This window comes from Maniola jurtina, chromosome 17 (genome assembly GCF_905333055.1).
Source record: "Maniola jurtina chromosome 17, ilManJurt1.1, whole genome shotgun sequence".
NCBI lineage: Eukaryota > Metazoa > Arthropoda > Insecta > Lepidoptera > Nymphalidae > Maniola > Maniola jurtina.
The window spans coordinates 6,965,575-6,981,051 of record NC_060045.1 but is presented as its reverse complement, the minus strand read 5'-3'; the positions used below and the strand labels follow the sequence as shown (position 1 = coordinate 6,981,051).

Below are 15,477 nucleotides of genomic sequence, written 5' to 3'. Positions count from 1 at the left end.
AGCTTCATATAAAATGTTTTGCCACTGGAACATCCAATTAAAATCCGGGCCCGACAGACGACAAATGGGAACCGGCTGTAACATTGTGAGAGTATTTAATTGCACAAATTCACCATACCTACATCCAGAAGAATTACTAAAATACTAATGTGTTGTATACATTGCTAAAAAAACTGATTACAAAGGTAAGTATGATAGATATGTAAAAAAGAAAAACACATTTATCAAAAAAGTAATGTAATTAATTATTAAACTTTAACAGCTATGTACAATATCATTTTATAACTATAACTTATATCATTCACACTTCGTAGGAGGCTTTGTGTCTGTTTAATGGCTTGAATCTAACTGTACCCGTGCCACTGGTGGTAAGTTTGCGATATCTAACTTCTGCAAATTTGCTAGAGTTCCCATCACAGATGCATTCTGAAAAGGTTTTGCAAATGTCAGTCAAATAAATTATTGGCTTTTAAGTGAAAATTTACATAAATAGCTTAATATTGCATATTAGAAATGGCAGGTCTAAATGTTTGCCCAGGGTCAAACTTTCGACCTCCCAAAGATTGACTTAAAGTCTAGGCTATCACCGCTGCTTTTAATGTATGAATACTGAATCTTGGACAGGTACTGACTTGTTTAATTGTAGCTTCAAATTCACCACCATCACTTGTGAAACTTTTTATTTTCTGCAACTCCTCAGATCTGATAACAAATAGATAAATTAAAGTACTTATTATTAAAAAACCTCAATAGTTCAACGATTACAGGACATTCAATGTTACAGGAAAGGACTGAATTCTGAAGGTTCAAACCCCACTTGTTGCACTATTGTTGTACTTACTTCTAGCACAAGCTTCATGCTTAGTTGAAGAGGAACTGGAATATTAGTCAAGATAATGTGGCTAATATTATTTAAAAATGAGAAGTAAATCAGAACAATGCTGACTGTCCCACTCCCATTTCAGATGAGTGGGTTTATTCTATAGTTAATAATATATATTTAATAGTATGTTGTACCCTATTACATATTAATTATCTTATGTATTATGCATTACATAATATGATAATAATATACATCACCACCCATATTACAACTAGTGTTCGTATGTTGATTTGTCCTTTAATCACACCGCAAATAGCTAAGTATTATACATCTTATCGAACTTGGTTTGAAATCCATATTTATACTAAGTAGGCAATCTTAATAAATGTCTTTATTCATCTGCCTACTAATTTTTCAGTCTATCCGTTTAACCGATTTTGACCACATTAGGTATAGGGATAGCGCCTGAGGATACAGATAGACTATTTTTTTATCCCGAAAAATCAAGAGTTCCCACAGGGTTTATAAAAAAACCTATATACCTACGGAAAAGTACGTAAAATGAAAAGTCGGGGGCGTCATACAAAGGTTCTATGGAGGAAAAAAGAGGTATCAAAAACAAATAACTTACATTAACATTAAGAGTTGATTTGTGTTAGTTAATTCATTTTGTAACTCTTGCTGTAATTTTTGTACATTATCAACAGTTGTCGACATGATTGAATTCTTAAAATTCTGATGAAGTTTATTGAATCACAATTCACCTGCAACCACCTCTTTAATACCTAAACCCTGATTTAAATCTTATCTATATTGCGTTATTGTTTTGAACACAAACAAGTTTAAAATTTGAAATTTTAGATTACCGTTGACTTTACGCTGTTGACATGTCATTTAGTGTTGCCAGATGAAGTGTGGCGAATCCATAGACATACAATTTTCGCTTCGCTCAAAGACTGACAAAGTGAGGGAGCGAGAGTAGTTAGATAAGATACACTGCCGCGAGCGAAAGCGAGATAGCGAAACAAGATGCCGATAAGTCATTGTTTACGTGAGTATCGGTCCTTATGAGTTCGGCCTGTTCCAAGTCGAGGTGATTTTTTGCATTTACTAAATAATTTTACGATTAAAACGTAAAATCTATGTCTTGCCACCATGGTGTCTTGTTCAGTGAGCGAATGTGACGTTACAAGACGTTATAATCCGCGTAAATACACGTTTCACAGGTAATTACTGATTATTTATACTAATTGTTTATAATCATTATTTCATCATTTGTTGTTTGAAAATTAGGCAAAATAGCTATTGGAAGCTTAGATGATAGGTTTCCCTTAAGACTTATCATCAAATTACATTGCTAAATGAAGAATTTTTGGATATTTTGTGTAAAATTTAAAAACGTTTGTTTACGATAGGGATTGACAAAGTAATGACGTCACAAGTATCGATAGTCGATAATCGTGTCTACCGGTAGGTTTGATGTGATAGGTTTCATGTGATGTATGTAAAATACAATATAAAACACTAGGTACTTTCCAATAAAAGAAAAGAACGAAATAAATATTTTCACTAATTTTTATTTTATTTAGCGTGACTTAGATTTCATATACAGGGTTAAGGGTAACCCGTACATTACTGTATTTAAGTGCTTATCGGGGAGGTCATTAGCTATGAATTGAGCGCCATATATACTATTTATTTTTATTAACTTGTCACTTAGACATTATATCAGAGTGTTATTGTAATTAATCAAATTAAATTTACTTGCACCCTTTAAAAAAATAAAGGTGGAAAACCAACAAATTCCGGTAATTTATATGAAAATCCCAAAAATTGCTCTATTTCTCAAAAAAAGATTTTTTTAAAACGTCTTTTAATAGTTTTCCATCGAAATATCAATAAAAAATGTTATAAGGGGTTAAAATAACTATAAGTATCTCAGAATTCATTAATAAATTATTTATATAAAATATTAAAGTCATTTCATTAATAAATAATAATCTGTTACCTAGCTTTAGCTTTGTTACTATTTGTGTATTTGAAATGTATTTGATTTTTTAAGATTATAAGATGCTTTTTACTTCACTTCGTTAAACTAACTCATTAGTCTCCTATGATTTCGCCAGTAAGACTATCGATAATACAAATGCTAAAGTCAGGACAACTCTATTTCACGCACACATTTACGTTTCATTTTTTGTAACACCGTTAATCTGTCACTGTTGGTCTTGTAAGTCTTTGGGCGAATCCAACGAACGAGACCTTCAAAAAGGCTTCAAATTCTAAAAAAGCTTGGAAGGTACGATCGCTGCTGAGCCGCTAACATACCTATACCGTACCAATATTCAGTAAATCAGTTTTTGTGTATTCTGCAGGTCGATCGCGTAAAACATATATCAATCATTAAAGAACAGCATCAATGTCAAAACATGGTTTTGGCTCCACGTATCATTGAGACTGTCCGTAAAGGACCGTCGAGGACTAAAAAATTTCTGACATTGATGCAGTACACTATCGATAAAAATTTTGTATGAACACGACTGAAAATTGGTTCCACGTAAGACTTTTGAAGTAAGATATCCGTAAAGGACTGCGACAAATGTTACGTCAAACTAGGCTTTCATTGATACAAGGCATGAGGTGTTATTTACGGTGACATATGTGGTATCCAAAGTCGTTTTACTACTCATATTTTTGTTAAAATATTTTAAAAAGCTTTTTTAAAATAATTTATCAAATTAACAAAGCAATTAGGATTATTATATGAAGTAAGATAATGTTAAAATCATTGAAGAATAATTTTTAGATTTAAAGTTACCTTTTGACACTTTCGTATGTTTGCACTTTGCCGCCAAAGGTTTGGTGTATTCAAGTTCAACTGCGAATTTTGTAGCTGCTCAAGAGAAAAAAGCATGCCCTTATACAGATCAGAAGATAAAATAGAGAAAACTTGTATAGAGGATGCCTGCGACTTCGTCCGCGTGGATTTGGGTATTTAAATATCCCGTAGGAACTGTACCGGGATAAAAAGTTGCCTGTGCGGACAGTCTGACCCTTTTGCATTTATAATATTATAGTATGTAAGTATGGATTATTTACTCTGTATTACTAAATAAGTTTTTTTAGATCCTAGCAGAAAAAAGGAAAACAAATAAAACAGCAGTCAAAAACTAAAATATTATTTATTTATTTGAAATATATTATGTACATAGCATTAATGTAATTCAATTCAGTTAATAAAGGCTTATCTTAATATCTTGTTATTAATGGAATTTAAAAATGTTAGTTGTTAGGTGAACAATGGCTATGAAAAGGTTACAAATATATTTGGATAAGTTTATTACTTCTTAAAGGCTGACGGTGCTGTGTGCTGGTTGGTGTGCTAACTTCTGGTATCTCAGTATCAACATGATAGACAGACTGAGAAACTTCTAATGCTAGTGAAATATGTAGCGGGTTATGTGTAGCTTCTATTTGTGAAGGCTCCTCTGTTTGTTGTATAGTTGTCACTAAGCTGCTCATCAATAATGATTTCTCGTATTGGTGATGTACATGTAGATGTACTTGGTTGAGTAGGCAGGTCAGGAATCTACAAATAAAATAAAAGTATTTCATACATAAATTCATAATACCTACTATTAAATATTTCTTTGAAAATTTAATATGCCTTTGTGTAACAGTAACTACTTAAAATTTACAGCTCTTGTTACAGCAACATAAAACTTACAGTGGAATTTTAAAATAACTGTGATATACAGACTCAGACTGAACAAAAGTAAGTGTAATTGCCGTAATAGCTATGATTCATTTATTGGAATCTGGATTTTGGGTTCTCCCTCTACTGCCATGTTCCCAATTATACTTATATTGTTCTTCGATAGGGGGTCAAAGAAGTGTTGAAATTTGGTCCACCTCCAGTGCCAGTGGCTGCTTGTCGCAAGTCTCCAGCCTTGCCTTTTGTGGGGCTCTTAAGCAGTATCCAATACTTCAAAAAGTAATAAACATACTTATTTTCTTAATGGTTATAATACAATATATGACAATAGAATAGAACCTACTGCTATTATTTATAGTCTTATAGTGGCAGTTTATACTATAAATTATTATCATAATTGCAGCATACGTTCTTTGAATCAAAATTAGACGGTCAACATGCAGCTAAAACTAAAAAATCTGCCACAAAGCGCAATAGAGCTTGTGGCCGATATGTTTTGAATACTTACTCGCTTCCACTCCACGAAGGTTTAATACACCCTGCCCCCACAGAATTGAGCTTTCTGGAAAGCTCTTCCCATTTTTAAGAGCTACCTGGCGGCCGAGAGGTCCTCCACCGAGGCCATCGAGTGCAATATTTGAGTTGCTTTCAGCAACTTCTAACAGAATCTCAAGCTGCCTCACAGAGGCGGCCCTGTAGGGTGCCAGTTTCCTTTTTAGTTTCGACTTTTAAATTACTTTATTAGGTTTCGTCACAAAGTCAACTCAACGTAAAAGTGTAAATAAACAATACTCTATGAACCTAGAGAAGAACCACAAATTCACATATTCCGCGGCACGGGCAGGGTTGCCAACCAAAAAAAAAGATTCCTCGTACATGTGTAGCTGAAAATCTCGTATATTGACTTTCAAACCTCGTACATTAAAATTTATTAAGGGCCAATATACAACTATCATTTCAGTTATGTGCGTTTTAAGCAATTAAATATCACTTGCTTTTTAACGGTGAAGGAAAACATTGTGAGGAAACCTGCATGCCTGAGAGTTCTCCATGTTCTCAAAGGTGTGTGAAGTCTGCCAATCCGCATTGGGCCAGCGTGGCAGACTATGGCCTAAACCCTTCTCATTCTGAGAGGAGACCCGTACTCAGTAGTGGGACGGAAATGGGTTGATCATGATGATAATGATGATACCCCTGAATATTACTGATAATTTTGTTTGATTGGTTTTCAGCCATAATATGAAAATAATCGTTCGAAACTTTACAGATAGATTATTAATTAGTTTATAGTTTAGTGTATTCTCGTAAATTAAAAATATATGGAAACAAATAAAATTAGTTTTACTATCATCGAGAAATCTGCAACATATGAAATTAATAATATCAATAGTGAGTTGTTAAAAATAATTCAGAAAGGAGATTTCACAGCTTCTGACTAAAACCATTCGTATGATGCGGATTAAATATTCTTTGGTAGTGAATCAAATTAATTATCTTGATTCTTGTCACAGCATAAATAATGATAACTTTATCATTTGCATGACTCTGTAAGATGAAGTATTGAAATTAACTTGCAAACATAACTTTAGATCGCGATATAAGAAATACAATACTGAAGATACTGATGTTAAAGAAGGATGCTCATTATGAAATAATAATGAATCAATAGATGTCAGGCTAATATCGCTGAAACAAAAATATATTTTTTGGTTGGATCGGAGCTTCCCAATATCGTGTTATTTTTTTTACTCTACTCACTGGTACTACATAATCCATTAAAAAAAATCGCATGGCCATAATGTTATCAAAATCTCGTACATAATTGTACGAGGTTGATAGCGTCCTCGTACCTCGTACGGAAGACCACTAATCTCGTACTTGTACGAGGAACCTCGTACGGTTGGCAACCCTGGGCACGGGGCACAGACTCGTAATACTTTATTTCAATAGCTACAACGCAGTCAAGTTTGGAAGACTACTATGGCCGTATAGATTGCTAGATTACCATAGATATTCAAATTAGTCGGATTATAAGTATGACCCACCACTACACTAGCGGCACGCTATGATGGCCGGTTTGACACATTACAATAGTGATGTGGAATGTCAATTTATTCTCGAACAAAAAACAATTAAGTTTTGTTTTTGTACCTGATTAAATAGGTTTAATAAAACAAAAATGTATATGTTTATTTAATTTATTTGAACGAACTGAATATTTGAACGAAAATGAATATACATACTTTATATGCACACAAGAAACATATGAATACAAAAGATACCAAAAAAGGTGCCTTTTTGTTTTGCATTGAGCATTGACGCGAGTTTGCCGGAGGTAGTAGTTGTGCTAGCCAGCGATCCTATGTGACGATCGTATTAGATTCCATTTTTAAAAATTTATTGATATTTTTTTGCGATTTCAGAGGTTTGTCCACATAGTGAAAATTGTTCATATTCACAAGTACATTCACCCCTTAAATGGTGCAAACTGATTTTTCTACACTTGTATACATTTAAGAAATCAATTTAATAAATAAATTTTGAGTCCTAAACCTAAAACTACATTCGATAAAATTTATGAATCTCTGCACATCACTATCGTCAATAAAGTAATACAATTATTTCCTTCAAAGTCGTTATCAATTAATACGGAACTTCATGAGCGGACAAACGTCAAACCGGCCATCATAGCGTGCCGCTATTATAAAGTATCGATAGTCACGTGATTGCGACCTATTGCTACTTGATTGCGACCGATTGCTACAATCCTGAAAAAGCTTACGCGGTACCGGTTATAAGGACTGTAACGATAACGATCCTTAAGGATATTTTTGGATGTGAGATTGAGACAATTTTTACGCGATCGACCTGCTGCATGAACGTAAATTATACCTCTATGGTATTCAGTAAATGTTGATTGTTGTCGCGAAGTTACCCATTCGCGAAGTAATCAGAACAAAGGTAAATATTATGGCAACATTCGTCTATGGCAGAGAAGTTAATTTGTCTATGGTATACCGGAAGGATACAGTTGTAAAAGTACATTCATTTACATCTAGTTACTCAAAATGGTTGCTGCGGCTCGAAATGGCGAGGCACCGAGCACGTGGATTAAACCCGTTCCAGTGTTCGTGTGGATGGTGAAGTCAAAGCTAAGTACCTAGGCTATTTCATATTTAGACCATTTTCTATGTGTTAGATATTCCCGGTTAACCTATAGAAATAAATGTCCCACGTGTAATGGTTGCGCACCCATTGTTAGTTTGTTAGTGGACATATGTGTGTTCCTCTCTTCACAAGCCATTGGGACTGAGTTAAAGTAAATTATGAAAGAGGTCAAACCGTCGATCGGCAAAGACGAAAGGCTAGGCGAGGTATGCGGAGGGTTGCTCTCTCCCAGTAGCGAGAGGGCGATCGGGCACTCCATGCACCCAGGACCCGGAAGCCTAGAGTATCGGCAAAGACGACAGGCTAGGCGAGGCATGCGGAGGGTTGCTCTCTCCCAGTAGCGAGAGGGCGATCGGGCACTCCATGCACCCAGGACCCGGAAGCCTAGAGTATCGGCAAAGACGACAGGCTAGGCGAGGCATGCGGAGGGTTGCTCTCTCCCAGTAGCGAGAGGGCGATCAGGCACTCCATGCACCCAGGACCCGGAAGCCTAGAGTATACAGCACGCGCTATGAGAAGGACGGTACAGGCAAGGTAGACAGAGAGGGCGTTAGACTCGCTCAGTAGCGCGAGGTCAGCCGGGCATTCTGTCACCAGCGATGGTTCCGAGGAACCATGGCCAGCCGAAGTAACCTTTAGACCAGTGAATAGAATATATATTGGAGGGTCCCAATCGCTGGGTGGAAGAGAGATGCACACATTCCTAACCTATAGATACCAAGATAGAGAATTGCCCCATGGTCTAGGTCTTAGAGATTTCACCTACGGTGAAATCATAGTTTGTGTAACCCTACAGGTCACTGAGAGACGAGTTGGAACAGTCTGAACGATGCAAGGAATAGAAAGGACGTACGGGGGTCGACAGTGAACGACCGACCTACAAAGAAACAGATAAAGGTGAGCGTGACTCCTATAATATGTACGAATTCGGTAACCCCTCTCACTTCTGACGAATAGTATGGTTCATATAAAGAGAAATAAAAGGCGAAGCAGATGAAGTGGAAGTTAGGGGGTTCCCGACATGGTGGAGAAGTGCTGGGATCTGGCTGAGAAACCAGAGTTTTCAGTGTATGGAGTCACACTCAGCCTAAGCGATAGTAAAGTAGTTAATAGTATATCAAGTCCTTTCTACTCTTTCATTTAGTAAGTGAAATGAAAATTTAAGTGTGCAGTAATGTCGCTGTTGAGCGATGATTATGATTGTTTATTATAAGTACAATTCGGTATAAATATTATATTGGTGTTAAAATGTAAGAACTTGACCTTCCAACTAATAGGTGGCAGTATAGGTCATTCTGAGCGCCAACGAAAGTCGTGTGGGAGCAGAGCCAACTTAAAATTCAAAAAAGGAGAAAGAAATTAGTCCAGGTAAGTTGGCAACATTGGTTTCAGAGACGCGACGGGCACGCTGTTAGTTGAAAGTTTGAATTTCCCGCTTTAATTTGTTGTAGATAGACCATAGAACAAGCAAACAGGTGATACCAACATGACACAACACAGCACATAGTGACATAACAAATTATACAAAATGGCGTCAAAGAGAAGTGTCTTAGTGTCTTACCTCCGGTATACCTACTTCTTGAACAATAAAAATTTAAAGTACAATTTATGTGAAACGAATTATTGAATATATATATATATATCAGATTTATTCAATTAATGGATGGAAATAATAATTTTCAACAAAGTAAGTGCGTATTTACTAGATAAGTAACGGGGAAAGATGAGTAAAGTGTTAATGGCGTCTAGCTATGTATGTATAAGAAGTGTTTGAGAATAGATCGAAGTTTATCTAAATTACTTGATAGTTGAATGTGTATGAAACATGAACCTTTTAAGTTTCATTTGACTGAAATGACTTGTAAATCATAATAGATTGAGTGCATTTATACAATTCCCTTTTTGAGAGAAAATGGATAAGTAATTATACTTTATTAAGATGAGAGAATACACATAAAGATTGACAAGTGAAGATTTTATTCCTTTGATATCTTGAGACAATATTAAGTTTCATTTGACTTGTAAAAGTCTAATTGAATAAAATTATTTTGAATTTGAATTTGAACTTTAAGTTGATATGTGTATAAGGATTATGAAATTTGAAATGATTTTTTTTACACTTCAATTATTATCATAGCATATTACATATACTATTACAATAGGTTATGAAAGGATAGTTTAATTCTATTAAAACTCTTTAAGATAAGAATTGATCTTTGACATTGGTATTTATTCATTACTTTGACGTTGGTATTTATACTTAAGTATTATTTATCCATGACAAGGAATACCTTGATGTTTGGATTTGTATGTTAAGGGGGGTGTAACTCAGTGGAAGAGTATCTGCTAGGCGGACATATAAGTAATGACATAGTAAAAGGTTAAAAGTGCTATAAGGATCTAGATATGAACGGATGATTAGACAAGCCAATCTTAATATCTGTTCCAGAATATTCATTATGGATGAACTATTATTAACAAGACTGAAACTTCTCGCCACTCAAATAGAAACTCTCTCGAATCAAGCTCTTAGTCTCGGCTCTCTGCACAATGACTTAATCTACAATGCAGAAGTAATCAAGACTAAATTGCAAAACCTCTCGACGAGATTAAACGATGATTTACATAATTACTTCAGAATGAATAAAACGGAGATTTCAGCGACAAATGGGGAACCTCGAAGTTTTCGTAAGAGACAGTTTTCACAACGGGAAGAACGTAAAGAACAGAGAGAAGATACGACATCAAAGGGAAGTAATACGACAGAGGGTGAAGTTGTCTCGAAGAGGATGAAAGTACCATGCGTGTTTTGCAAAGGCGATCACTACAACGACCTTTGTGATAAATATAAAACAGCCAAGGAACGAAAATCACGGTTAGGAGACAGATGTTACGGATGTCTCTTGAGAAATCATCGGATTGCGCAGTGCTATAACAATAAAAATTCTTGCTATTATTGTAAAAAACGTGGTCTACATCACAGAGCATTGTGTCCTGAGAAATTTCCATCTAAAACCGAAACCACCACTCTAACAGAGGTTGACAGAAGATGACATACGGTTCTTCAAACAGCAGTAGTGATGGCACGAGGAGATAGGAACAAGGATAAACAGACACGATGTCGTATACTATTCGATTCAGGCTCTCAGAGATCTTACATTACCCAAAAGATTGCGAAAAAATTAAATTTATCAATAGAGAAGGATGAAAATTTGTCAGTCTATACTTTTGGTTCAAGAAGTCCTCGAGAATTTAATAGTCCAGTAGTTCAACTAGAGTTAGAGACTAAATCTAAAAAAGGAAAAATCATTTATGCAAACATTGTGCCTATGATTTCTCAAAGCGTACCCTATGCTGAAGAACTTAACAATTGGAAACACAAGGTAGAACTTGCAGATGACGGATCGTTAACAGATCAAGTTGATATTCTTATTGGAAATGATTATTATTATTCGTTTCTTCATCCAGAGAAAATACGAATAAGTGAAGACTTATACCTAGTAGATTCTGAGTTCGGATGGATACTATCAGGTCAGGGTCCACGTAGAGATATAGAAGAACAACACATGTCAGTTATCACATATTTTCAAACAGAGATAGATTTTAAATTTAACAAACCTGACATGCCTTTAGATCAAGGAAGTATAGCATTCTTGTGGGAACTAGAGTCAATTGGCATAACCGATTCACCTAAAATTACACGAGAGGAAGAGGCTATTCATAAATTCAACGAGACTACTAAATTAATTAACAATAGATATCATGTTAGTTGGCCGTGGAACGAATACCCACCGTCACTAACACCTAACTATGGATTAGCATATGGTCGTTTAGTAAATTTAGTCAAGCGGTTAGATAAGGAAACCCTAAAGTCCTATAATGATGCTATACAGGAACAAATATCGAAAGGAATAGTCGAAGAAGTATTAGACAAGACCCGTGTAGAACATCCAGTACACTATCTACCACATCATTGCGTTGCTCAGAAGAATAAACCTATTAGGATTGTCTATGATGCCTCATCGAAAATTAAAGGCAATAAAAGTTTGAACGAATGTCTGTATTGCGGTCCATTGATGTTAGAAGATTTAACATGTATACTTATTAGATTTCGAAGTCATAACATTGCTTTATCAGCAGATGTCGAGAAGGCTTTCCTTCAAATAGGATTACATGAAAAGGATCGCGACGTAACGAGATTTATTTGGTTGAAAGATGTCGAAAAACCACCACATGTAGATAACATTATCTGTCTAAGGTTTTGTAGAGTTCCTTTCGGAATTATATCTAGTCCGTTCTTATTAAATGCGACAATTAAACATCATCTTTCTAAAGGAAATGAACAGCTACAACTAATTGCTAAAGATATTTATGTTGATAATTTAGTAACTGGGGTTCAAACACTTGACGAGGCTATCCAAATATATCAAGACACAAGGGATACGTTTGGACAAATTTCAATGAACCTTAGAGATTGGAGTTCAAATTCGAAACAATTTATGAATAGAATACCCGATGGTGTTGAAGAAAAGGTTGTAAAAATTTTAGGCCTAGATTGGAATTTAAAACATGATACGTTACATGTAAAGTTCACGTTAACCACCGAAGCATATTCTAAACGGGAAGTATTGAAGGTAATCGCTTCGATATACGATCCTTGTGGATTCGGAGTACCACATGTTTTATCAGCTAAGCTATTTCTACAAGAACTTTGGAAGACTAAAGTTAAATGGGATACGAAGTTTTCAAAAGAAATGCAAGATAAATGGTCAGAAATCCGAAAAGAATTAGAGACTATTAGAGGAATATCGATACCTAGATGCTATATAAAAAATGTAAAAAGCGAAGAATATCATTTGCATTGTTTCACAGACGCTTCACTCAAAGCGTATGCTGCAGTAGTATACATAACACATGGTGCTAAGACAAGTTTTGTCATAGGAAAAACACGATTAGTCCCTATAAAGGATCAACAACATTTAAAAATTCCTCGGCTAGAATTGCTAGGAGCTTTAATTGGTTGCAGACTAATTAAGATGGTTTTAAAAGCATTTAACATGAAATTAGGATATCAAACATTATGGACTGATAGTCAAATTGTCATAGAATGGTGCCAATCGGATAAATTGCTTCCACCATTCGTATCTAGACGAGTTGAGGAAATAAGGAGTAATAAAGAGCTCATGATTAAGTATGTTCCTTCAGAGTTGAATCCGGCAGATATTGCAACCAGACCGATGAGTTCCAACGAAGACAAGGAAAGATGGCTTACAGGTCCACAGTTTTTATCAGAATCCGACAAACAGAAAACGCCTGTGAAATACATGTCACAGTCATTTTTTCTTTCGACGCGGGAGGGTCTGCCGAATACCTCTAAAGAAAAGGATAGTAATCTAGAGCTACAAAACAACTTCTCAGGAGAAAGTATTAGAGCCAAAGAAGATAGCAGAACTAGTTACAAAGAATCGCTTTGTATTACGGAAACAATAAAGAAGCTACAAGCAGAATACTTCACTCAGGAAGTTGCGGGGAAAGAAACTGATTTAAGTCGTAATCTCAAGTTATTTAAGGATGTTGATGGATTACTACGGTGTAAAGGACGTCTTCAGAATGCAGAACTATCGTTTGACAAACGGTACCCTATATTGATACCTAAGGAATGTGACTTTACGAATAACCTTATAAAGAAAGTTCACAATGATAATTATCATGTAGGAGCGAATCATACACTTAGTCTCATCAGACAGTCATATTGGATACCAAAAGGTAAATCTCAGATTCAGAGGATATTGAAGAAATGTCCAAGGTGTATTAAACATGGAGCGGGTCCATTTAAGTTACCACCTACTCCAGCGCTTCCTGTAGAAAGAGTAGGTTACAGCGAACCATTTACCTTTGTAGGGATAGACTATATGGGTCCTATTCTTGTCAAGAGTGGACAAAAGAGATGGATCTGTTTATTCACCTGTTTAGCGGTAAGAGCTATTCATATAGAATTAGTGCAAGATCTTACAGCGGAGGAAGGTTTATTGGCGTTGAGAAGGACAATAGCAACCAGAAAGGTCCCTCAACTCATTACATCAGACAACGCGACACATTTCAAACTTATAGCAGAGATTCTCTCGAAACAATATTGTATTGACAACAAAATTCAATGGAAGTTCATACCTCAGTTGACGCCTTGGTTTGGTGGATTTTACGAAAGATTGATAGGGATAGTTAAGAATTGTATGAAGCGTACACTAGCAAAGCACATGCTTTCAGATAGTCAACTAACTACCGTAGTCAAGGAAATTGAAGCTGTAATAAATTCAAGACCGCTTACATGTGTAGATTCAGAGTTGGATATAATTCTAAAACCAGCTGATTTTCTTACACTAGGAAGTTGTATCACTATAGAAGGAACTGTCGAAGATTGTCTAGAGAAAGGTACTACGATTAAAGTCGATCTTATAAAAAGTTGGAAGAGGGGTCTCATCATCGTAAGAGAATTCAAAGATATGTTTGTCAACAGATATTTACTAAGTCTCCGAGAAAGGTATCAGCACTCACATAAAGAGCCACGTGTCACATCGAAACAGTCTCCGGCGATAGGACAGATAGTGCAAATAAAAGGAGAAAATAAAAATAGAGAAACCTGGAGAGTAGGGAAAATTGTTTCACTGAAAGAAGGAAGTGATGGTTTATGTAGAGTAGCCATAGTAAAGGTTGGAGATAAGAATTTCACACGGTCAATAGCGCATCTGTACCCTCTAGAGGTTCAAGAGTCAGAGGAAGACATGGAAGAAAGATTTATAAGAGATGATACTTCGAGTGAGCTTGCTTCTGCCACGTTAGCCGAGCCTTTGGAAGAGAGTACCGACAGACAGATAACTATCTCAGAGGGGATAGCTCAAGAAGAGAACTCACCTATGATGCAAATAGACGAACCCATTCAGGAGACAATGGAGTGTGAAACCTTAGAGAGTGAAAGTAGAGAATCTATTGGGGATGTTATTGATTCAGAGGAAGTCGGGATACTAGCGAGAGACGAGGAGAAGGAAGAAGATGGTAGAGTGGGTAGAGTGAGGAGAGTTGCGGCCACTAAAGCCCTACAGAGGATTAAAGAGTGGACGAACAATTTATTATGCCTATCTTGATCTATTTTCCGGCCGGGAGTGTCGCGAAGTTACCCATTCGCGAAGTAATCAGAACAAAGGTAAATATTATGGCAACATTCGTCTATGGCAGAGAAGTTAATTTGTCTATGGTATACCGGAAGGATACAGTTGTAAAAGTACATTCATTTACATCTAGTTACTCAAAATGGTTGCTGCGGCTCGAAATGGCGAGGCACCGAGCACGTGGATTAAACCCGTTCCAGTGTTCGTGTGGATGGTGAAGTCAAAGCTAAGTACCTAGGCTATTTCATATTTAGACCATTTTCTATGTGTTAGATATTCCCGGTTAACCTATAGAAATAAATGTCCCACGTGTAATGGTTGCGCACCCATTGTTAGTTTGTTAGTGGACATATGTGTGTTCCTCTCTTCACAAGCCATTGGGACTGAGTTAAAGTAAATTATGAAAGAGGTCAAACCGTCGATCGGCAAAGACGAAAGGCTAGGCGAGGTATGCGGAGGGTTGCTCTCTCCCAGTAGCGAGAGGGCGATCGGGCACTCCATGCACCCAGGACCCGGAAGCCTAGAGTATCGGCAAAGACGACAGGCTAGGCGAGGCATGCGGAGGGTTGCTCTCTCCCAGTAGCGAGAGGGCGATCGGGCACTCCATG

The 15,477-nt window shown here is 36.3% G+C and overlaps 1 protein-coding gene and 1 long non-coding RNA gene across 2 annotated transcripts; one reads left to right on the top strand and one right to left on the bottom strand.

The window, feature by feature from the left end:
* Positions 1-3,989: 3,989 nt before the first annotated feature.
* On the bottom strand, positions 3,990-5,373 carry LOC123873543. The gene is made up of 2 exons (XR_006797703.1): positions 5,047-5,373; positions 3,990-4,412 (listed from the first exon to the last, which is right to left on the bottom strand). It is a non-coding gene; the product is annotated as an uncharacterized LOC123873543 (long non-coding RNA).
* Positions 5,374-10,165: 4,792 nt separating this feature from the next.
* On the top strand, positions 10,166-14,845 carry LOC123874034. Its single transcript, XM_045919191.1, has 2 exons — positions 10,166-10,581; positions 10,945-14,845. Exons 1-2 carry the CDS (start codon positions 10,166-10,168, stop codon positions 14,843-14,845), a joined length of 4,317 nt encoding a protein of 1,438 aa, XP_045775147.1.
* Positions 14,846-15,477: the final 632 nt, after the last annotated feature.